The sequence below is a fragment of the Chinchilla lanigera genome, unplaced genomic scaffold (genome assembly GCF_000276665.1).
Source record: "Chinchilla lanigera isolate Chin_1 unplaced genomic scaffold, ChiLan1.0 scaffold00018, whole genome shotgun sequence".
NCBI lineage: Eukaryota > Metazoa > Chordata > Mammalia > Rodentia > Chinchillidae > Chinchilla > Chinchilla lanigera.
Genome location: NW_004955419.1, coordinates 15,412,676 through 15,438,475, shown reverse-complemented (window position 1 = coordinate 15,438,475; position 25,800 = coordinate 15,412,676). Strand labels below are relative to the sequence as shown.

Genomic DNA, 25,800 nt, shown 5'->3' with positions numbered 1-25,800 from the left:
AGCCTGGCCTACAAAGTGAGCTCAAGGATAACCTGAACTGCATAGCGAGACCCTGTCTCAAAAAATTAAAACAAAAAAGTCATCTGTCTGCTGTAGTCTGCGGGTAGCAATGGACTCCATGAGAAATCCTATGGAAATCCATGAGAAATCCTATGGAAATTCGTGAGAAATCCTGTGTATGCAACATGTAGAGGCCATCGGCTTGAATTCCTACTGTCTGGCTATGCAGAAGCACTCAGCTGAGAAACAGTAAGAACGTGTTTGAAACAGTAAACTTTGTAAGGCCCAGTCAGAGCCCCTCAAAGCTGGTGCACTGGAGGACTCCACCACTGAGACCACCGGGGACATCACGCACATTTGGAGGATGTCATATCCAAGGGCAATGGTGGTGAACCTGTGGCATGCACTGGTGTTGTTTTTCTTTTAAGACAAAAGATGTTAATGTGTGAGTTATTTTTTCTAAAGTGAAACCTCAGTATTCAGGTTTAATAGCAGTGTTGGCACTTTGCGGTAAATAAGTGGGTCTTGGGTTGCGGTTTGGGTCCACCATCACTGTCCTAGGGAGTACACTCCAGGCATACCCCTTAGAGTATGGAAGGAAAATAGTGAGACTTTTAAAAGGTCTTACAGGGGCTGGGGATTTAGCTCAGCGGCATAGTGCCTGCCTGGCAAGCACGAGGTCCTGAGTTTGATTCCCGATACCGGAAAAAAAACAAAAACAAAAGAATAAAAGGTCTTAGAGTATAATCTGGCTTATAATTTTGAGTAGAAATTTCAGATAGAATGCCAGTTCTCTTCATCCTTAATTAAGCCTTCATTGTTTGAGGAGTCAGAATGAATCTGTGATAACATACTGTATTCTTGCTATGAAGAGCTTTAGAGGATAGGAGGATAGAGGGTGTATCTAAATTATTTAAAGTAAAACATCTTAATAAAGGAAAAGGGACGCAGGATACATTCCGAACTTTACCAAAACTATAAAGCTGTGAGAGTAGTACAGTTTTTAATCTAAAGCTTGTCAAATTCTATGGAATTATTAGTGGGCTAGGTTTCTCTGTAAATTGCTCCACACTTTGTGTGTTTTGAGACAATTTCTTATATCACCTAATGGGGCAAAATAGATGAAAACTACTGAAATGTTAGACCCTTTTATCCTGTCATCCGTATCTTGAACTATTTCATGACGTCTGTCTTCACCTCTCATTGTCTCTGATGCATTCTGGCTCATTTCCGGGAATCTAGCCCGCAGTTTTGTTTCTAGACCGTGTGTGGTTCTTGTCGACTAGTCATGGTGATGGGTGATGGTTTCTCTCATTCTTTCTCTTGGGTTTTGTTCAGGCAACACAGTTACTTTGCATTCTGAGCCCTAAACTCACATGGGAGGTGTTTTCCAGGAAGACTTTTTCCTTTTATTCCACAACCCTCAGAACTGAGTGCAAGATAAACAGCAACCCTACCTCTGTGAGTGCCAGGATTTTCCTGCTTTGCCTCTGAGGGATTTGATTTATGTAAGACTCTTAGAACATATTTCCTATCATTCTTGTGCAAGATTTGTCTCCATCTCTAGGCCTGGGATCCACAGGTAGCCCTGAGGCAGGCATCAGCCCCAGCACACACTCCCTGTGGAGTTTCTTATATCTGATGTTGTCGGCTTCTGAAATTTTTTTTCCGAAGAGTTTAGTCTTGTATTTAAAACATGCTCTAACTTGTTTGAAGTATAAAAGAGAAGATAGTGCCTGTATAGATATGTGTGGATACATTCACTGTCCGTGTGTTTGTGTGTATGTTTTGGCCTGTATATATTTTAAGATATCTCTGGAAGGATAGGTAAGAAATTAACCTGTTCCTGCAGACTTGAGCCACCTGTGATGCATGCATGACTGTCCTGTTGTGCAGCTTGTATCACGGGAGGTACAAACAGAAATAATCACTTTTATTGATCTTACACCATTTCAATGTTTTGCTTAAGGAACTGTAATATGATGAGATTTGGTCTGTTAAATCACGTCTTTCTTTGCATTATTGTAATCATAAACCTCCTGAGAAGTGGTATGAGCCACCCAATGGGACAGCCATACATGTACCATTAATGGTTCAAGCCAGCGGGAATGATCAAATTAAAATCATAGCTGCCAGGCAGTGAGCCATGTACATTATGGTCCCTTTGTGAACATGTTAATAATGCTGTGGAAGCAGTCCTTGGAATTAGGTAGATGGGAGGTGGGTAGAGGTGGGTGGTGGCTTTTATGAGAGAACCTCTTTATATTTTTAGTGATTTCAACCATGTGAACCTGTTACTAGTTCAGTCAGTTAAATGTGGGATACAGACTTTTCCTGCCAGCAGGCTAGATGTCCTGCAGGTTTCTCCAGATACCTGGTCTGCTGTTTTGTTAGGAATGGGAGAGTGACCATTTTTCTGGCTGTGTAAGTTTTAAATAGTCATTTTGTCTCTGTGTAGCCCTCTAGGTGAACTCTGTAGATCAATGTTTTCCAAACTGTTAGTTTATAATTAGTTTTTGAACTTTTCTAATCTGCCATAGGCTGATAATTTTGGCAAACTAAAGAGAAAAATAAATCGATGGTCACATGTTTGGATTGATGTCAGATTACTGTAAACCTTTCCTCTTTACATTGGTCTCCTTATTACAGACCAGTGAAAAGCCATTCTTGGACAACACTTTGGGTAGCACTGCTAGGACAAGTTTTTTGTCAATTTCAAAATGTTCTATTGTGGATAACTTGTTGCTATAAAAGTGTTTCTGCGGCCATTTGGAAACAGGAGTTGGCTGCTGTGCACCCTGGCCTTAATTAACTGGGCGTGAGCCTTCGCTGATTGATCTAGGTAGTGGTGCTGGTGGTATGCTTGGAGAAGTGCTTCATAGATTCATAGTGTAGTTCTTTGAATCAGCGATGAGTTGATACTAGTGGTGTTGGGTTGGGTTGGATTGGTTGTTCTGTTTTTTTTTTTTTTGTAAAAGAAGGTCTTTTGGGTATTTTTTCATGGTACTGTCAGGATTGCCATCTGGCTGGCAGTAATTATAAGATGCCATTGATTTTGAGATAGTAGAATGTGGGAAAACGTGTTTTTAAAACGTCTTGCAGACGGATCCATGATTGTTCTACCGTCTGAGTACTGTTGAGTACTTGCAGCCTTGATGATGAGAAGTCTTTGCAGTGTGATTACAAGAGCTAGAGAGGAAGTCTTCAGTGACCTCGGAGGCCTTGCCATTCCGCTGAGTGGCATCTCTTGTTTGGACAGCCTGATGTTAATTGGGGCTCCTTCTCCCTTCTCCGACTGGCAGGGTTTTCTTCATGGAACCTAGTGCCGTAGCGCTGTGGAATGTTCCAGCAGTGAGAACCGGGGCCAACTTCTCTGTTAACTGCTGATACCGATAATAGCTTCATGTCATTAATAGACATTTTTCTCATTGTGATTTTTTTTTTTTTTTCTTACTTGCAACTTCCCTCTGTTCTACTCCGGCCTTTCTTTGCTTTGGAGTATTGGGAGTTTTTGATAATCCCATTTTCTTGCTTTTGTGCAGGTTGCTTGGCATTTTTAATTGTATATTATCTGGACTGTTTATTATAGGATTTTCTCAAACATTTGCATTATCTTTCTGCATTTTTCTGGTATGGATAAGAATTTTATTTTACCTATTTTTATAGTTATTTGGTCATTTTGATGGCATTTTGAGAGGAAGGGCAGTAATAAAGTGGGCGAACACTGTCATTTATTTCTTCACCATGAATTGAGATTCCCCCTCTACATTTGGCATAGTTTTGAAGCATCAGCAATAAACAATAGACAGAGAGCACATCTAAGTTCTGATCTTTGCTGGAACATTCATTCTGCTTAGTTCTGGTTTTCCTAAAGTGGAAGCTTGCTTAGTGTTACTTCCCTTCATTTTCAGGTCTTCTGCTTTGGAAAAATGTCAGCTTTAAAATAAAACTCAGTTTACAGTGCAGCATAGCAATTTATTAATAGATCATATGTGCTTTACTTTGGTGTAGCATTACTATATTCTGTAGCAATAATTTATGTCATTTGCTTTTTAGCCGATTACACCTCAACAAGAAGGCAACAGACAAACAGCCATATAGCAAGCTCCCGGGTGTGTCGCTGCTGAAACCACTGAAAGGGGTAGACCCTAATCTAATCAACAACTTGGAGACATTCTTTGAATTGGATTATCCCAAAGTAAGTACAGAGTTTTACTGGTTAGGAATGGGCTTGCCCATGGGTTTGTTTTTCTCTCGTTGTAAATACTTAGGGATTGCAACACTGTATAGGGGGCAGTGTTGAAAATTCACCATGATCTTGGCCTCATACAATGCAGTAGTAATAGTCGCAGGACAGTGATGGGTGGGAAGTCCCTTTCTGACTACCCAAGTGTCCATCTGATGTAGAAAGCCCTCAGAGACCCGGAATGCAGACATTGTCAAGTGCTGGTAGGAAGAGCAAGAAAACTGTTTATCGGTATGAAATGGGACACGAGACAGCTAGACTAACAGGAATCCCCTTTGAAACTGACTTTAAATCAAGAATAAGTTGAAATACGTGACATAGTAGGACTTCATCTTACCTAATTTTTCATTTCTTACTGTCCAGATTTTGAATCCCTAATTGTGTTGTGTTGCTTACAACCACTTATCGATATAATTTGTGTATCTATAAGCTCAGGATACTCAGGAGCTTCGGTTTTCTTGAGATAGAAGTATTCTTTTTACAGTTTCCCTTTAACAGTTCACCTCTCCTTTCTTAGAGGAATTTGGTATTCTTCAGTTTCTGTGTTTAGATTTTGATTTTGTATTTAGATTCCTGTATTTTGATTTTGCTGCTTCCCTGCAGCTTTATAAATGGCCTCGTTGAGACTGCTTTTTAAGTGTGTAGGCCGGCGTGTCACTCAGTGTTTTTGGTGTTATTTTTGTATTATTGCTATGATGCATTTTAGAGTTTAGATATTGAGTGGTAATGTAAAGCAAAATAATTTCTTCCAGCTTGTGTATGTTTATATTTAATAATTTTAGAGATCTCAATATGTATGTATTATCCATTTAATTGAAGGTCATTTCCTTAAAAGAAGATAAAATTTTATAAATTTTAAAATTAAATCTAAAACATGGCCTTTTATAACTCAGAATGATAAATAAAACTACAAAGTAAGCTTTGTAATAAGAGTAAGGGAAGTTTTTCAAGCCCCATCTTATGTGAGTAAATGCAAAGGAGAATTATTTTTATTAATGGGAGAATAGTTTTGTTCATTGTGAATAGTCTTAAGAGTGCAGCTTAGAATGATGTGCATACATCATTGTGAAATGTAATGTTACATCTCAGTGTGTAAGTGTCATTCTGTCCTTCCCCATTTAACCACTCTTAATCCTTGGCCGTTTAATTTTTATGTTGTAACCCCTGTGAGTTGGTAAGTAGTGGGAAGTTAGTGCAGACTTTAATTATAGAAAGAGTTTTAAAAGACAACCCTGGGAACATATGTGTCCATTAACTATGAACTTTAAGCAAGAACTAATACTTAATTTCTTCTTCTAAAGAAAGATTTTTAAAGTCACAGTTCAAAATCATCTCAAGAGCTCTAGCTTTACTTATGTCTTTTGCCATTTATGTTATACCATGGAGGCATTTAAGTTGGTTGAGGAGAGAGCTGTTTTGGTGCTCATTACAAAATGAGTAATGGCATATGCAGGAGACTGGTTTTTTAGTAATATTTTTATTTTCTAACTAAATTGTTAGCTGTGTAAATAGAAAACTTGGAAAGTAAAGGGGAAGTATGGAATACCTACCATCTAAGGGGGAATTTTGATCTTACTCCAGTTGCTCTTTTAAAAACCAAACATGGTGGGAAATGTTCCACCGGATGGTAAAGGTTAAACCACTGAAATCACACAAATCTGAGTGTGAACAGATGAAGTATTTGTGTAACCAGAGAACCAAGTTGTCAGAAAATATTCACATGACTGCCAGGCCAGCATTCAGTATTTGCTTTGACTGTGAACATCATTTTATCAAAGTGGAGAAACATCTTTATTATGGGAATAACTTTCTCCTCTATTAGATTTGGAGCATCATAGGCCATGTTGGACAACAAAATACTTTTGGATATATAGTGAAGTTTTAAATTTTAATAATTTTAAATATATGCAAAATATTTACTGGTAGTACTTGTTCTGAATTTCTGGCTGTTAGTTTGGGTGAGACTGTACTAATTGCCCTGAAAGATTTCTGCGCTTTAAGTATCTTGTAAATCCATTTTTAAGTTGTACATGTTTTGGGAGATGAAATGTAAGAATGTGAGCAGTGGCACAGTTCATTTTCTAGGAAGTTCATACTCATCTGGCATCCGCATAGATGGTAGCAGTAGCAAGAGGGTTCAGTATCTGCCTCTAAAAATGGCTTGCTGGTTTCTTTTCAGTAAATTCTGGCCATGTGAAGAATTTTTAAGTTAATGGTCAGAGTTAGCAGAATGAGGTTGTGGGTAACTGTGGTGCGGAGGAGGAGGGAGGCTTGATTTTGCAAATGTAGAATTGGTTTAAAATGTTGCAGACCAGAGCCATGTTTTAGATGCTTCATTGTCAGTGGTATAGTTCTCTATGTAAGAATTATTTTTCTAACCTAGTAGTCTTCTAGCAAAGATTTAAAAATAAAAATGATTGAAAGATCATGCACAATTGTTGTTAACACATGTAGTAAAAATACAGTTTGAAAGATTGGAAATTTGTCAGATAAATTTGAAAAACTATAAATCGAGTCTAAAGTTTGAATTTAGAGTGGTTCTTTTATAAAACATCCCCTTCTTGACATCATTTTTTCATTCAGGAGTTAACCAAGTTAGCTGGTCGTGATGGTGCATCCCTGTAATCCCTTTACTCGAGAGCCTGAGGCAGGAGGATCACTGAAAGTTTAAGGCCAGCCTGAAATACATGGGGAGACCCTATGTCAAAAAAGCAAAACAAAGAAATTGCCCAGAACAAATGAATTAACAAACATTTATCACTACCTCTGTACCAGCAAATGTCGTAGATGTTTGGGGTCTGAATCCGTTTTGTCATGGAATTTATTTGTCTTTTTGAGACAGGGTTTCGCTGTGCAGTTCAGGCTGGCCTTAAACTCACTTTGTAACCCAGGCTGGCCTCAAACTTCTAGCAGTTCTCCTGCCTCAGCCTCCCGAGTGCTGGGATTACAGGTGTTCACCATCATGCCTAGCTGGAATTTATATTTTCATCCATATATTTTCATAAAATTCTGCAAGCATGATGTATCAGGTAGTTTTTTGGTTTTTGTTTTTTTGGGAGGGGTACTGAGAATCAAACTTAGTGCCTTGCACTTGCCAGGCAGGCACTACACTGCTGAGCTATATCTCTGGCTCTAAGGTAGTTATTTATAAATAATAACTCAAGATGTTTTAAGACATTCCCACTTGACATACATTATAACTGATTCAGACATTAAAATACTTTGGGACATGAATATGTAACTCAGTGATGTACTGCATGCTTAGCGTGTGCTAAGTTCAATACCTAGTACGTGTGTATAAACAACACAATTTTAAAAGGATATTTTATCCTACTTACTACAGTTTAAAAGTTTACAATCCTAAGGTAATCGAGGCTGAATTAATGCGGTTTTTTCCTAATACTTACACATTTATATCTTACGTGTGCACCTAAATTTACCCATAAATGGAAAAAAGTTTCAGTATTATTGAACTTTGAGCATTCAGTTCTTCAGTATCAAGTTTTTAAATTTTTGTTACACTGATCTTGTTTTCAAACTTTTAGTCTTTTCATTCTGTTCTGCTGTTTATTCAGCAGCCTTATTAAAGACAGGAGGGAGGCCAACCTTCTCCTGAGTTTGGAGTTGATATCTAGAGTTCATGTATTCAAATTTTGCCAGTTTAGAGTAGAATTGACTATAATTTATGTCCCTTGTTGATTTATAGAATATATGTTTTCTTTAAATATCTTAAAAGTATATGATGATACATACTGTGTTTTTTAATTTAATGTGTAAGCCTTTTGAGTGTGTAAAATACCTGAAAAGTTATTTTCGTGTTAGCTAAGAAAAGCCTTTAACCAATTCAATGTCTTGTGTTTTACCTGTTGTAGTGTAGTTGGAGATTAAACTATTACAGCACAGAGATTCTAGCAGATAAAATGTTTGATCAAACTGTGAAGACAAGGAGTGATTGTCATAGTTGAGAAATGAAGAATCCTCATTAAAATCTGGCAGCTAGCCAGGCGTGGTGGCGCATGCCTGTAATCCCAGCACTTGGGAGGCTGAGGCAGGAGGATCATTGCAAATTCGAGACCAGCGTGGGCTACTAAGTGAGGTCAAGGCCAGCCTAAATTGCATAGCAAGACCCTGTCTCAAACAGACCAAAAAAAAACAAAAACTGGCAGTTAGAAAACACTTGGAATACCTGGTATATTTTTAGTATTAGAAGTTACATGCTTAATAAGAGTGAGCACATGTTTTGGACAATGTGAATTACGTTTCATCTGCACTCTTAATTAGGCATTTATTCTGAAATTAAGTTTGAAGTGCAGTCAGTAAAAATTTAAGCCTTACACCTAAATAAAGGTAAACTGCACCTCTCTTATAATTTGCCTTACTTGTTTTTGTCTATGTTGTTGGTATTTTGCTATAGTTTTAAAATTATTATTATTTTCTTGAAAATAAAAAAAATACTTGTGCCATAACCCAGTGTATTGGTTTAGCTTTTTTCTTCCTGTTTATGCATTTGTAGTATTATATTTTACAGCATTTTCTCTTGTGAGGGTGAGAGTGCTAAGAGTCATTTTTTATTTAGGGAATTATATTGCCATATCTGTGAAATAACACGAATTAGAAAAGCACTAAAGAAATTTAGTGTTGGGTGGGGATTCTGTAGAGGAAGCGGAGAAATTTTTTCATAGTAGGAGTGCTAATGGTTTGCATTTGCCCATTTTAATTTTTATCTTTGACGTCATTACTTTTTGATAGTTTCAGTAAACATTTTGAGTGTCAGGATGGGAGAATGGCTGATACTTTATTTTTTTTTTTATTTTTTATTTTTTTTGGTTTTTTTCCGGTACCGGGAACCGAACTCACAACCTTGCGCTTGCCAGGCAGGTGCTTTTGCTGCTGAGCTAAATCCCCAGCCCTGGCTGATACTTTATATGGCTTAGACTCAACTCTTTGGGAAGTTTCAAGAGTGTGGTAGGAATTGTGTACTATCTGTTCTTAGATTTCTACCTGGTATCTAGAGACCAGGTATCTAGAGTTAGTTTTAATCCCTGAGTGGCAGTTTTGGTCAATCATCAGGAAAGGCAGATACTGAATAGAATACAAAATAAACATTGTTAGAAGCGTTTAGTAAGTCTTTAATGGGGAAGGCAATAGACAACCTTAGTTATTTGAGAAACCCTTTTTTGGCAAGCAGTCATTTTTATGTTCAAAGGCAACGTAAACATTTCATTTTTAATTATGTATCTTCATTGATAGAAGTAAATAAAACTGGCCTTGCTTTTACTTGAGTTAGACCCTGTATATTAGATGATTAAGATACTTTGCCCTCAGTGCTTTTTTATTTTTTTCAAGCACATAGCTTTGTTACATTTTCATGGACATAATTAACCTCCTTCCTGTACTTAAAAATATTGGGCCAGTTTTAGAAAAAGGTTTTGATAGGAAATTTGTTCTTGAATCAGCATAAATTTATCACTACCTCTGAAAAAAATTACTACTTAGAATACATATTTCACAAAGTAATAGAGTAACATCTCCATAGGTGAAACCTAACACTTTAAACATTTAGTAATTTACTGAATGGTAAGCTTAGAATTGTGTAAACCTGGCTGTGTGTTAGAATCACTCCAGAAGATTCTGATCCAAAAGTCAAATAGGGTCTGATTCTCTTTTTAAAATAAGTGTTCTACGGTACTTTTGACGCAGCTGTACAAGTGTTAAGAAATTACTTTCTGACATAAACATAGCACCAAGCACGATAAAATTATAGATATTTTCAACATAGTATGCTTTTGGGGACAGTAAGTGTTATATCAAATTTGATTTTATTGTTAAAAGTTGTACAACAAAAACCATCTAATCTCATTTTGTCCTTTGAGTTTATTGTAAGGGGATTTTATTTGTAATTTCTAGCCCCTTAATGAAGTAACATTAAGTTCTGGGGCCGAGCTGGTAGAGAACGGAGGGTGTATTTATTTGTCTTCCTGTCAGTGGTGCATTTCACTCTGCAGGACACCCCAGGAGCATTTAGTCAGTGTGCAGTGGTGAAGGCAGTGGGCAAGCTCCTTCCAGTTTGCTGAATAGGCTGCGCCTGTCTTGGGCACCGCCAGCCTCTTCCCTGTTCCTCTGCCTCTCCTGTCCTGGAGAAACCTCCCTCCATTTACGCAACACTTGTCATCATACGCGTGTGCATGCGTTAAATTCCCTATTAACTTGTAAACTTTCTATATAAAATTGCTTGTTTCTCTGACCCTTTTAAAGAGGTTCATTTACATAAAACATCTTCTTTGACTAGTATGAAGTACTCCTTTGTGTACAAGATCATGACGATCCAGCCATCGATGTGTGTAAGAAGCTTCTTGGAAAATATCCAAATGTCGACGCTAGATTATTCATAGGTAAGTCAATTGTACACTAGCCGTTTCGCTTGGATAATATTAAGTGTTGTAATCTTTTCTGTATTAAACTGTAGATGAAGGTGTTAGTCCCCCATTGAAGTTCTTAGCTTGTTTCAGGTCTAAGTTTTTGGGTTTGTTTTTTTTTTAAGAATAATGAAAGGTGTTTAGGCTCTTTCAAGATTAAAAATACAGGGTTTTTTTCATGGCTGCAGTTAACAAAATAACCAAAAATATGTTTTCCTCAACAATCAAGACATAAAAGTGTCTTTTTAATGTGTGGCCTTTTCTGTATGTAATTAACTATAATTGAGAATAAGTAATAGAGTTTACTTTTACTACATTATAAAAAGGGTATTTTTCCAAAAGCCTACAAGGCTTATTCTAAAGACTTGTAGCTGGGGATATAGCTCAGTGGAATAGCGCCTACCTGGCAAACACAAGGTCCCGAGTTCAATTCCTGGTACTCACCAAAAAAAAAAAAAAAAGACTTATAGAGGTATATGTGCTATTTTAAAGAAAGTGTTTTAAATATACATCTGATTTGAACTCTGTTCACCCAAATGATCACTTTTGCAATGCTTTTTTAATTACCACAGCTTTGAAATGAGTCATACAGTTTTCTCTGTCACTTTTTAAAGTTGACAGAATTTATGTATTTATAGTGTATAGCATATTTTTTAAAATGGGAATGTTGTAGAATAGCTAAATCAGAGCTTATTAACATGCATTACCTACATGCTTATTTGTGGTGAGAAATCTGCGTTCAGCAATAAAGGTATTCAACACATTAGTATTGTAACTATAGTCGTTACGGCATTAATTATTAAATTAAATATTAATTCAGCCAGGGATATAGCTCAGTGGTGCAGCACCTGCCTGGCAAGCATAAGGTACCAGAAAAGAAAAATATTGATTCATACTTACTGTTAATGCAAGAATTTAAGAATTAGCTGAAACCATGAATTTTCAAAGACAAATAATAAGGAATGTAAAAATGTTTAGATTATTAAATGAAAATACCTTTTATTTTTCTCTACCTATATCTTTGTAATAGAATTCTCAGTATTTCATAAGTCTTTTACTGCTGTACTTTTACATTTTTAGGTGGCAAAAAGGTTGGCATTAATCCTAAAATTAACAATTTAATGCCAGGATATGAAGTTGCAAAGTATGATCTTATATGGATTTGTGATAGTGGAATAAGAGGTGAGATTTTTCATATTCATTTTATAAAACTTCATTTGATGACAAATGCCAAAAAAAACCCAAAAATAAATTTATCAGTTCTTTTTGTTTGCCTAATAACTTATTTCATCATTCATGGTAATATGTCCAGTTAGACTTATTTAGACTTCAGTTTCTTTTATCCTACCCTGTAGTGTCATATATACTACAATATTTTCATTTTGAAGAAGCAAGTGGTCATAGTCCATCACAGTGTACAAGCTTTCTGATGCATGTAGTTTTCCCTTGCTTGTGTCACACTTTTCTTTTGCTTGAATCTGTTGTGGCTTGCTTAATACTCTGCCTCACACAAAGGGACAGAAATCAGTAAGTGTAACTTTTACTTCAAGTACTGACTGCCTTCATTAAAAATACATAACATTTTTTTTTATTTTGATGCTTTTAGCAAGAAGCCTTTTAAGCATTTATTTTTCTGCCATATTTTATTCTAATTACCTTACAATTTCTCAGCCTTAACAGTGGTGACACACTGGGCCTGGTAATTTTTTTGTCATGGGGGCCGTCCTGTAGCACATTTTGTCAGCATCTCTGTCCTCAACCCACTAGATGCTACAGGCAGCCCCTGTCAGAGTTGGAACAACCAAAAATGTCTCCAAACGTTAGCAAATGTCCCCTATGAGGAGGAATTGCTCCTGGTTCAGAACCACTGACCTAGAATATGAATTTGTTCTCTATAGTAGGTTTAGTTCTTGATGACTAGAAGGAAATTAAAAAAATAGTCATGATATGAGGTGTTTGCTATTTGAAGATAGGGCAGTGATTTGCATTTTTATTAGTTTAAAATGCAGATTTGAAAGTTAAGAAATGTATTGCAGATCAGGACCACTGCAGGTCTAACAGCTCAGGGTCAGAAACTATTCATTTTTCACATTTGCTGTCTTAACTGTCATTTTTGTTATGCATTTCAGAATAAAAATCTGTTAGATATAATTTCATTCCATTCCCATTAGCATTTCTATGATATCAGAGGGCATATTGCACTGATAGAGACTCAAAATTCCTGTAGTTGAAGAGGAAAGAACTGAGGTCTTCTTTTTTCTCTCTCTCTTTTTGAGACAGTGTCTCACTGTGCAGTTCAGGCTGGTGTGGAGCTCACTTTGTAGCCCAGATCTTGAGCTCGCAAAGATCCTCCTGCCTCAGCCTCCCGAGTGCTGGGATTATAGGTGTGCGCCGCCACACCCAGCTGAACGAGGTCTTTTGACCTGTGCTTCCTTTTCCATATAGCACATTGTCTGTATTGCATTTTGGAGGTTCTGATATAGGGTAGGGCAGGGGTTGATGTTTTCAAGGTACTGTATATATACCCTGCCTGTGGTACATAAGAGATACATACCAGGCTGAAAATACAGAGAGCACATTAGCTTATTATTAAGTATGCCTTTTTGAAATTTTGTGTTCCAGTCAGAGATTCATCTTACTCCACCCATATATTTGAAGAAATTTATTTCTATTATAATTTAGTAATAGTTCACAAATAATATTTTACATCAGTGGGCATTTTACTAAAAAGTAATTTTTTTCTCTTCCTTCTCCCCATCTTTTTTGTTTTGTTTTCTTTTAATTTTAGTAATTCCAGACACACTAACTGACATGGTTAATCAAATGACAGAAAAAGTAGGCTTGGTTCATGGGCTGCCTTACGTAGCAGACAGACAGGGCTTTGCCGCTACGTTAGAACAGGTAAGTGTGGTGGTTACAAATAATACTGGTGGTGGCTAGATCGCTAATGTTCTAGAAGCTTGAGACTGGACTGAGAGTCGGGATTGGCTACCCGAAGTTAATTGTATTAAGCGCATTTGGGAGTTTGCTGTGAACTGGAATCCTCCAGGTGAGAGAGGCTGTTTTGGTTACAAGGAAATCGCTGGGCCCCCGGGATAACTGAGCTGCACTGTGCCCTGAATAGCTGTGCACAAGAAGCAGCTTGTGCTGTTGCCAGCTGTGACCCTTGCTCTAGAAGTTTGTTCTAGCCTGCTGGCTTACCCAAAACACATGTTCTTTCGGAGATTCAAGCTGAAAAAGCTTTTTTTAACATCAGGAAGTATTTCAGGTGTCCACAGAATGTGTTCCTACCTCTAATATCCATTCGATTTCCTTTTAAAATAGATGTCTAGTAATTTTCTGAGAAACTTTTTAATCTCTCTCCCCCTCCGTGCTAAGTGCTCCTCCACATCTACCCTACAAATGATGTAAAAGTACAAGAAATGAGAACGCACTGTACAATGCATTCGTTTACTAACTTGAACTTTTTTTAAAAATGAAGATTTGTTTTTGCTTTATCATCTTGGCACTTTGGATCCTTTTTATTATTATTATTATTATTAAGAAACGTAGTTGAGATGCTACTCTAAAACATGTGTCTTATTTTTGTCGCTTCAGAACCTTTTCCCTCATTAACCTTTCATGAAAATTTTTACTAGCTATGTCATAATACGTATATTTTATGTGAATTTCTGTACTGTTGAACAGGAAGAAGTCCTGTTCATGGGATAAGGGGAGGATACATAATTTCAGTCTGTAAATATATCAACTTCCTCTTAAGCATTTACTCGGTATTGTTTTGAATTGCCATGTTACAATCACCACGGATCTGAAAGAGTAAAGGTGCATTGTTGGAACTTGGTTCTGGCCTTTGGCCTTTTGAACCATGATCTCTTACTTACTGTTGCCTATCAAAATATTTCTCCTACTGCAAAACATTTTTAATCTTAAATTCCTGAGTTTTTTGGTTAGAAAAAAAAAAAGCTCTGGATAGTAATTTTAAAATAAAAACTCTGTATTTTTATATACCATACTGTATTTTTATTTTAGAAATACCAAATTGCTAATATACATTTCCCAGACAATGCCCATTCCGTTATGGAGCTTTAATTCCTCAGTCACTTCACCATACTTAGAATGAAGGAAGATTAGCCAAAGATGTTCTAGACTGTGAAGAAGTTGTCTCCTCAGTCCCTAGTCCATATTCATCCAAAAACCTCACTTTAATAACTGCTTCATGGGTGAAGATACATGATTCTGGCCTTAGGAGCTGTTTGATTCACCCTGCAAACACTATGACTTCAGTGTAACGTAGGCTTAGGGTAGCTAGCAAGAATCGTATTCTTAGTTATCCCTTAGAATTCTCTTGTTTTGTAGTGTGTGTGTGTGTGTGTGTGTTCGCGCTCGGGCAATGGTGCCCGAGCCCGCCATTGGGAACAATCACTGCTCTTTATTTTCAGCTAGTTAGGAAGGCGGTATACCTGAGGTATGAATAATAAATAGGGCTTTATGCCTAATTAGTAGGGCGATGACAGTCTTTTTCCAAAATTGATTTATCACCTTACATAACATCTTGAATCCAGAGTATTTCTAGAGAAAGGCGGTAAGAGATGGGAGGTAGAATTTCAGTAGCCACCTTATTAATGAAAAATACAGTGGAAAACAAAATTAGGGAAATTGGGAGGAAGCTCACTGACTTGGGCAAAAAGGAGCTGGTGGTGAAACCTTCCAAGAGAAGAAATTAAGAGACAGAAACATCCCGAAGGGGTAGTGTAAGCGTACATGCGTATATAACACATATACAGAGAACTGTGCATGTGCACGCAGGTATATTGGTCAGATAAAATAAGTAAACCTGTGTTCTACACAGGATATTTTTACATAAGCACCCTAAAAACAGGGTACATTAAGAACTTGCTGATGTTTTCATGCTTGTTTTTACTGTCTTATTTTGTATCTAGGTTAAATCTTTGAGTCTTATGGTTTTAGAGAAGACAGTATTTGAGAATAGAATAAACTTTTTCCTCTAGAGGTGAATATTTCTTTGTAATGATGATAATAAGAGTAGTCAGTCAAATTGTCGACTGCCTGCTATATATGTACACTCTACAGTGTGCCATTTTTTCTCCAGCTAGTTTATGTAAGCAATAAGATATTCATTCAGTCATAGTTAAAGAAAACCATTAAGAAAAAGAACTTGCAAACATCATACTTTTAACAAAATTCTAAATGTATATCTTTGTCTTTTTTTTTGGGCAGGTGTATTTTGGAACTTCGCATCCAAGGTCCTATATCTCTGCCAATGTAACTGGTTTCAAATGTGTGACAGGAATGTCTTGTTTAATGAGAAAGGATGTGTTAGATCAAGCAGGAGGGCTTATAGCTTTTGCTCAGTACATTGCTGAAGATTACTTTATGGCCAAAGCAATAGCTGACCGGTAAGAAAGCTAAATTAGTAAGAAAACGAAATGGAGCCACAGTATTTTTAGTACTTTTGTTGATTTGTTCTTTCTGGGGCTGGGGATATAGCTCAGCGGCATAAGCACTTGCCTGGCAAGCCTGAGGTCATGAGTTTGATTCCTAGTACCCCAAAAAAAGAACTCTCAATGATTTATTCTTTCTGTTGGAATGAAGGAGTAGGACTTTTTAATTTTATTTCATTTTATGTTTTTCGCTAGTGAATGCAGAATAGGCTATTAACTTTGGAAAAGCAGTTCATTTTAACTATTCATGTATGCATTTATGAAGCAAATAAATATACCGATTGCTCAGTATTCCAATCAATATGGTTTGAGGTGATTAAAAAGAAATTTCTCTGATTGTGTGTTTTCATTAGTACAGGTGTGAGTTTCATGTGTTCTAGAAGATTTAAAGCTATCAGTGTAGTCAAGTGTCTCACCAGGTCAAATTTTAATAAACGTATCATTTCAGAATTTGAAATTTGTCAGCAAATTATTTGATGGCTTTGTTAAGAAGCTACCTTGTGACTCATAGCACTAACAGCATTTTCTTTATCACAAAAAACTTCTTTAATATTAAAAATCGTTGCCTTCTATGATAATTTGCTAAAAATATCATTTAAAAAATTGAAGTATGTTTTCTAAATTCTCCTACAATAGTGTTTCTGTGGTTCATGATCTCCTACTGTCTTCTGTAGGATACATAATGCCGCTTTTCTTTTCTTTCCTTCTGCTTTTCTTACTGAATACACACACACATCCGCACATCTTGCAGGGGGAGAAGGGAGTAGTAGTGATCAGAGACTAAGCTATTAAATAGAGAGCTCTGCCAGCTGAGTACTTGGAGAATGACTGTGCTTCTTCCCGCTTGTCGATGGCCCTATCTTGGGCCAACTGGTTACTCATTCATAAGCAGTGTGCTAATCCTCACTGAGGGCACGTTTCACCCTGACTACTAGCAGTTGCTTCCTTACCGTGATTAATGAATACGTAGCCAGTCAGGCTTGCTTGTTTTCATCATTATCATAGATAATTTTATAATTATCTTCATTTTCAGAGGTTGGAGGTTTGCAATGTCCACTCAAGTTGCAATGCAAAACTCTGGTTCGTACTCAATTTCTCAGTTTCAGTCCAGAATGATCAGGTAAATAAACTGTCATCTTTTTATACTTTTTAAAAGAATAAGAGGGGAGATAATTTTTACATGGTTTGACATAATTTTAAAAGTGTATCCCAATGGTCATTTTTGTTTAGTTTAGTTTTAGAAAATAGACTGAATGTCTAAAATAGACTGAATGTCTAAATGTATTTTCTTTGCAATATAACACTGAAATACTCAAAAAAGAGACATTGAGACTTCCTTTGTTTAGTTCGGTTCTCACTGAGCGGAACAGGCTGCCCTCAGACTTGGAGTTCTCCTGTCTCAGCTTCTTGAGTAGCTGGGGTTGCAAGAATGTGTCACCATGCCTGGGTTGAGTCTTTGACCTTTTTATATGCTGTTCTGTATTTCCTAACTTTCTGCCCTTGAATCAAATTTTATAATCTGTACTCATCAGAATAGGAAGCATGCAAATGAATTTATAGACTTTTTAAATATGTCAAGTAAAAATAGAGAAAAGATTCATCGAAACAAACAAACCCAAAAAAGCAAAGCTCTTTAAAGAGGAATGTCTTTATAAAATAATATGGTAGAAGGTTGATCATTTTGGAGAAAAATTGATTAATCTTGTCACCAGGCTGTTATCTTAAAGAAAATCCTTCTTATTTTTGTAGGTGGACCAAATTGCGGATTAACATGCTTCCTGCTACAATAATTTGTGAGCCAATTTCAGAATGTTTTGTTGCCAGTTTAATCATTGGATGGGCAGCCCACCACGTATTCAGATGGGATATCATGGTATTTTTCATGTGTCATTGCCTGGCATGGTTTATATTTGACTACATTCAACTCAGGGGTGTCCAGGTATGTGGATAGGCATGAAAAAGTTGGCAGTCATTTGGTGGAACTAAAACTATTTTAATTTTGGAAAGGTGAAAGAAAATCTACCTGAACTATTCTTCATCTCCCCAATGAAAGTTAATATCCCATTCAGCTTCCCATTGAAAGTTAAACATTACATTCCCTAGTAGATTCCCAACGTAACGCTTAACTTAATTTGCAACTTTCCATTGGTTCTACAGTCACTTTTACTAAGGCTTCCAAAAAATGATGTTAAACAAATCAACACATACTCAAAGCAGGAATGTTTCAGCATGGCAGTTATTTTAATACTGGTTTTACTAATAATTCACATTTTCTTAAGTGGTATTGCATAGCAACTAAATTGTGCAGGACAGCTGACTTGATTTTATTTACTATACCTACAAGAATGAAACCCACAACTTACATTTTCTAAGTGTGTCTGTAGCCTGCCCACAAGCAACTTAGTTCGTGTTTCTTTTTATTCCTAGGGTGGCACGCTGTGTTTTTCAAAACTTGATTATGCAGTTGCTTGGTTCATCCGTGAATCCATGACAATATACATTTTTTTGTCGGCATTATGGGACCCTACTATAAGCTGGAGAACTGGTCGCTATAGATTGCGCTGTGGAGGTACTGCAGAAGAAATCCTAGATGTATAACCATGGCTTTGTGACTGTACATAGAGGGAAAAAAAAGTATTATAAATTATGTTTGTATAAATGCTTTTAAAGATCTACCTTCAGTAGTTTTTATCACATGTATGTTTTGGTATCTGTCCTTTAATTTATTTTGCATGGCACGTGCATCTGTGAAAAAAAAAAACAAAACACATCTGTAGTCTTGGCCAAATGAAACACTTTATTTTGTGGAAGTAGAGAATCAAGATTGGTTCTAGGAACCCAGGTTTTTTTTTTTATTGTTTATTTTTTTAAACAAATAAATATATATATATATATACATTAATGCTCTGCAGCAAACACTATGACAGTATCCTTCAGTAGAGAAAGTTTCTTATTTGTGGGTACACTCTTTTAGGATATGTACGGGTGGGAGGACTATAGCGGCAGCTTTATTTGAGGTAGAAAAGATAGAAGGTTGTGACCATTCCTGTCTCCAGTGGATGGTGTTATGCATTGAACAGCCCACCATGAGGTACTAACTGAGAAACTTTTTCATGCTTTATGCCTACCTCTTGTAGTTGTTGCAGAACAAATATAAATTGTAATAAGGTAGCTAGGCCTTGCAAAAACAAATGGGAAAACTTTTAAAAAATAATAATAGAGCTGGAATCTAGTATTTATATGACTCTGTGAGAGATATTTTTTTGGTCTCACTGCAATGAACCAAAAGTGGCCGAGTTTGGTTTTTAATTGTAGCCATGTATTGAAGGCATCTTTCTGACCAACTCTTGTTGGTTCTGTCCTGAACCATTGTTAATCACTGTGCTGTAATTAGTGTAGCTCAATCTTTCCTTCCCCGCTCTTTGCCCAGCCCCCACCCCATCTTTCCTTCAGTTTTTTTCAGGGGGGGTATTGGGGATGATTTTGTTTTAGTGTGAGTGGATGTTTTGATAGTTGTAAGGAAAAATGCATTTCAGACACATTTCACATGAGCTATTTTCTTACACAGTATGTCTTATTGTTAATAAGAATGTAATTTCATGATACAGGTATTTAATATCTTTTTTAAGTAAGTAAATATTCTAGCCATCAATAAATAAATTGTAGAGTATTGAGAGGGGACAGGATGAGTTTTTCTCTTCAAACCAATCAGTATCAAACTAAGTCTACTGTGTGTGTTTTTTTTCCCATGGTAGTCTAGTCTTATTTAAATTGGATTTTTGTATTCCAGTTTGTATGACACAATAGACTAGATTGGCAGTAGTTGTAAATGCATGCTGCACCTCACTCCTCTCCCTGTCATGTGGCTAAACTTGCTTGTCAGGTTGTGCTTACCTTGTGGTGAACTGGACTCGTTTTTGTTTTATTTTGTTTAGAACAAAAAAATAAGCAGAAATGTAAGGGACAGTGCAAAAGCCTTTCTTTCTCTGTTTTTTGTTTCTGTTTTCGCCTTTTCTTCAGGATTTGGTGGCGTGTTGTCCATACGAAGTCTAGTGCAGGCCTAACACTGGTGGTGTGGCAGCTTCACTTTCTAAGTCATTTTCCATGTCAGAGCATAATGCGTAGCATATTAGCAATAACTTCCTATGGATAGAAAACACTTTCACTTTACTGAGCCAATTCACTGACTTGTCTAACGACTATGTACATGATTTAAGTTGCAATGTATCTGTAAGTGTGTATCTCTGGGTATACACATTTGAAGTTTTTCTCTGGGCCAAACTGCGCTTTTTTCCTCCCCTTTCCTCTTTTTTGCCTTATGATGAATTTGTTTGAAGGGCATTTTTTTTTTTTTTCATAAACAAAGGCTTGGATGCAAATTCCTTTCTTTATGTGAAATGGGTAGTTTTGTTCCCTGAGGAAAGTTGCACAGTGAAAACCAGTCTGGTTGTGACCCACTATGTCCTTATTCTTTTAAATCAGTCTTACATGAGTTGAATTTTGCTGATCATGTTTGAATTCGTTGTTTTTCTTTTCAATGAAGTTTGGTTGATGCCATCCTTTGCACTGCTGAAGTGAAATTTTGCTTATTACCTAGCTTTTTTGCTGATCTCAGCATGGGCAAAGTAACAACAAAACCAAAATGGCTGGACAGACTTCCTGTGTTTTGTAAATATTGAAAAACAATGACTGTTCTGTATGTGTGTTTTATGTGGTAGTGGATTATTTCCTTAAAGTGAAGCTTCACATAAGCAGACAGAGTGATTCTTTGTTTATCAAGTTTGGAGTGAAGATAAAATGGTAATAAATAATTTAAATGTGGAAGGAAGCATCACAGCAGAACTGTAGGAATCCAAATTTAATAAACTGTCTTTTAAAAAAAAAGTGTCTAGAATATACCATGTTTTATTATTTAAAATCATTGTCCTAAGTTTTTTGTTCAAAAAATAAAAAAATTTGAATACAATCAAACATTAAAAATGTTATTGTTTACTGTCTTTTATTTTATATTTCCATAATGTAACATGTAATGTAACATGTCACCAGTCACATCAGAATTACTGCAAGAGTTCTGACAAGTGGTTGATTTTGAAATCTCCCCTTACCCGTATCACAGGCAATCCTATGACTTGAAGTGGGGCTTTTCTACATTATCAAATGTTAGACTCACCTGTCAGAACATTTTTAAAAATATGGGTGCCTGAGACCTAAACTCTGCTCCTGTGAGAATCACTGGCCCTCAATTGTGGGAAAGACCCAGTGGTCCCTTAGGCCCCTCTCCTCTGGGCTCCTAGCCGGAACTCAGCCTTTGAGACCTTGCCACTCCCACGGCGAGGAAAGGTTTACCCAAGGGAAAACCTGGGACCTTGTTGCCATGTAAGACCTCAGTGGGAAATGGACTGAGCTGTACCCAACCTGCTGGTGAAGGCCCGCTCCTCCTGTGTTGGAGGCACTCCCAGGCCTGTTCACCAGCCCACAAGGATCAAACCGTAGAACAAATCCCCATGGGACAAGCAGTGTGCTATCGACGGAACATTTGTGTTTCACATGCAGAATTCACGTTGAGACCTATCTCCAACGTGAGGGTACTTCAGTGGAGCCTTCAGGAAGGAGGCCATTGGGTCACCCCAGAGAACTCCCTTGCCCTTTCCTCCATGAGAGGAACTAGCAAGAAGGTACCACCTGATTATCAGGATGTGGGCCCTTGCCAGACGTCCAATCTGCCAGTACCGTGACTGGTAGAATAAACCACTCAGTCTGTGGCGTTCTGCTGTAGAAGGCCTAACAGACCAAGAATCTAAAAGGGATCTGGCTGTGGACTTCCAGAGGACTGCTAGCCCCTTGACCCAGCAAACAAGCTGGTTCCTGCTACCCCTAAAATTTAAGAAATCTTCAGCAGAACGCTGAATGAGGCTAGCTAAATGTCAAAGATCCCTCATCCATATTTTAAAGCGAAGAACCCCAGGTGCATATTGAGTTACGATCACAAAAATTAGGTAGCCATGGCTTTTTCTGTGTAGCAGGTCCTGGTGTCTTACATTTCTCTGTGGGATCACACTGAAATTCTGCTTTAACAGGTTTAAAACTTACACCTTAATAGGTTCAGTTTTAATAGGTTTAAAACTTACACCGTAAAAATAAATTTAGTGATTATATTCTAACTCATAAAAATCTTAGAGAACCAGATCCAAACCTGCAGAACAAGAATGTAAATTACTACAAAGTTTAAGGTAAGATGCTTTACATACATCATCGATAAGAGAATTAGCACATACCACAAGACTGAATAAAAGTTTAGGCCTAAAGTTTTGTCAGTTTTGTCTAGTGCTTCATTTTGTTGGAAAGAAAGCAAACATTACAAAATGATGAACTACCCCTGCACATACACATTTAATTGAATAATTTGCTTTAAAAATACTGATGTCTGGAAGCGATTTTAATGTCACTATCAGCTTTTTCTAAAAGCAAATAGCCAAATATGTAGCTCAGTGGCATAAGCGCCTGTCTGGCAAGCACAAGGTCCTGAGTTTGATTCCCGGTACCAAAAAATAAAAACATAGAAATACATGTCCTTGGTTGATCCATAAGCAGCAAGATTCCTAAGAACCGCAATGTGCTAAATGTTCACATAGCCCCTTCCCAGTTTGGAAAACTTGGCAGAGACTTGGGTATCTGCGGGCTGGCTTATGGTTATGCTGTGCAGACTCTTGGTCATCAAGACATCCGGGCTAATAGCATGAACTTGTAATTACTTAAACAATTGAGGGACATCACTGCTCTACAAGAGTGAGTCTGCACCACCACCACCACCACCACCCCTACTGCCTGCGCACTGCCCATTACAGTCACACTGCTTCGGCTTTTAGCTTTTGTCACCAGCCCTGGTATCTGCTATCTTCCCTCATGGTATTAGGCAGAGGAACAGAGGTAAGATGTTGAGAAACCCCTCACCTGTGGTGTAACTGAGGCATGCAAAAGGAGTGGAATTAGAAATGACTTCCCAAGGGAGGGGTCATTTCCACAGAGCTGATGGCTGAAAACAGTTGAGTGTGACAGCCACAGATGCGTGTCAGCCGATGAGGGCTGAGCACAGAATCTCAGAGACCTATTAAGACAGCAGGAGAGAAACAATCCAAAAAGACAGGCTGCCTAGCTTCTCGTTAGAGTGGGCTTGTTGGTAGCTGTGGGCCTTTTGAGCAGCTTCCCCAATCCTTCTGAGCCTGAGTTTATTACCACCTAGAATGGTAGCTATTAAAGCACTTTCTAGGATTATATAGATAATTAAATGGGGTATATAAGGCATGTTGACAGTTCCTTTCTACTTCCAAAGAAGAAGTGGTAAAAGGACTGCTGAGGGGTACTTTGGGAAGAGATATCAAGAAAGAAATGCTCCTGGGGTCACAGACAATGAGATGAAAGAGTGGGTTCTGGAGAAGGCATAATCCCTCTGGCATCACCAATGTGAGTGAATTACAGTAACTTGTGAGTCAGATACTGGCCGGTGAATTATCTGCTTGGAAGTAACAGCTTCTTTATGAATGACTTTTTTCTTACATGATGCGATGACATTTTATCTCCTAAGGAAGTGGTGGGACTTCCAGAGCCAGAAATTGCTTCTGTCCTTCAGGGAATCATGACACCTTTTGTGACAGAGAATCGTTTGAAGAACGGCTGCTCCTGGGAAGCCGCCACAGTATGGTAGGTTTCTTTATCCTGGTCCCCTACAGTAGGGCAGGTAAGATTTTTCTTAGGAGACCAGCATAAGGAAATGAAAGCTAGGTTCACATAAACTGGGAAACTGCACCAGTGGTGCTTCTGCCACCTAAAGTGCCAGTAATACTAAGCTTAAACAAAAAAGAGTTCTGACTTGAAGGAAAGGGAGTTTCTCAAGGGCTCCCCAGCCCTAACTGCAGTGCACATTTTAACTTTGTTCTTACTTGCTCATTTTTTTGTTGCTTGTGTTCTTTCCTGCTTTGTCTCAGACAAAGCTTATCCTTTGGCATGGGCTTTTTTGTTTTTTGTTTTTAAACTTTTATTAGTACATGTTTGCGATGTATTCGTTGTGGGGAGTTGTACAGACACATCCCCTCTCTCTCCTTTGCCCCTCCTTCCACCGCTTGGCCCCCTTTTCGTGGGCATAAGATTTCTCTCCCTGTTTCCTACTACCTTTTAATTTGCCCTTTCATGTTCATATATTTATACTTTGGATTTCTCATATTAAAGAAATAGTACAATATCTAAACTTGTGTCTGATTTATTTCTCTTAATGCTATAGTCTCAATGCATCCATTTTCCTACAAATGACTCCATATGGCAGAGTAGCACTCCATGGTGTGTGAATACCACACGTCCTTTATCCATTCATCTGTTAATGGACATGTAGGACACTTCTAAGATTTAGCTGTTATAAGTTATGCTACTATAAACGTGGAAATGCATGTATCACTGTAATTTGATGCCTTTAACTCTTTTGGGGAGATACCTGGAAGGGTCCAGTGGAATTTCTAGTTTTAGTGTTTTGAGGAATCTGCATACTGATTTCCATAGTGGATGTTCTAGTTCACATTCCTACCAACAATACACCAGGTTTCCTTTTTTTTCCTCTGTTACTGATGTCTTGATGGTGGCCATTCTCTCTGGGGTAAGATGGAATCTTGGTGTTTTTTAATTTGCATTTCTCTACTAGCCATAAGTGAACATTTTTCCATATATTTATTGGCCATTTGTACTTCATGTTCTGAGAAGTGTCCATTCATTCATTTCAGTTGCTCACTTTTTCTTTTTTGGTACCAGGAATTGAACTCAGGACCTTGCGCTTGCCAGGCAGGCACTTGTGCCACTGAGCTATATCCCCGGCCCCTGCTCACTTTTTGATTCAATCTTTTGTTTTGGGGAGTCTAATTTTCTTTAGGTTTCATATGTTCTAGCTATGAGTTCTCTATCAAGGAATATCTGGAAAAAATTTTGTATTCTGTAGGTTGTCTCTTCCCTCTGGTGGTCATTTCCTTTACTGTGCACAAGCTTTTCAATTTGACATAATCTCATTTGTTGATTCTTGGTGTTATTTCTTGTGCAGTTGGGATTCTGTTCAGAGTCTTTGCCTATACCTTTGTCTTCAAGAGTTCTACCTGTTTTAGAGTGGAAACACAATCCGCAGAATGGAAAAAATTGTACTAGCTGTTCCTTAGACAAAGGATTGACATCAAGAATATATAATGAACTAAAAAAAAAATCAGACCCCACAAAATTAAAGACCCAATCCAAAAAATGGGCATCTGAATAAAAAGACACATCTCACATGAAGAAATACAAACAGCAAATAAAGATATAAAAAAAAGCCAGGGCTGTAGCTCAGCAGTACAAGCACCTGACTGGCAAGTGCAAGGGCCTGAGTTCAATTCCTGGTACCAAAAAGAAAAAATAAATAAAGACATAAAAAACGTTCAACATCACTGGTCATTGTAGAAACACAAATTAAAACAATACTAAGACTCCATGTTACTCCAGATAGAATGGCTATCATGTAGAAATCAACCAAGAACAAATGCTGCCAAGGCTCTGGGGAAAAAAGAACCCTTTCCACTGTTGGTGGGAGTGTAAATTGGTACAACCAATATAGAAATCAGCACAGAGATTCCTCAAAAAACTAAGAGGTTCCATTTGACCCAGCTATTCC

At 37.4% G+C, this 25,800-nt stretch overlaps 1 protein-coding gene across 1 annotated transcript in view; it reads left to right on the top strand.

Moving 5' to 3' along the window:
- Ugcg (UDP-glucose ceramide glucosyltransferase) overlaps nt 1-21,008 on the top strand; it is a gene marked incomplete at its 5' end in the record, with an annotated part of 34,469 nt that extends 13,461 nt beyond the window's left edge. The window contains 8 exon segments of the mRNA XM_005382714.2: nt 4,057-4,198; nt 10,536-10,638; nt 11,743-11,844; nt 13,451-13,563; nt 15,901-16,079; nt 17,158-17,244; nt 17,874-18,063; nt 18,552-21,008. Of these exon segments, the coding sequence (XP_005382771.1) occupies nt 4,057-4,198; nt 10,536-10,638; nt 11,743-11,844; nt 13,451-13,563; nt 15,901-16,079; nt 17,158-17,244; nt 17,874-18,063; nt 18,552-18,722 (1,087 nt within the window). The 3' untranslated portion in view covers nt 18,723-21,008.
- Nucleotides 21,009-25,800: the final 4,792 nt, after the last annotated feature.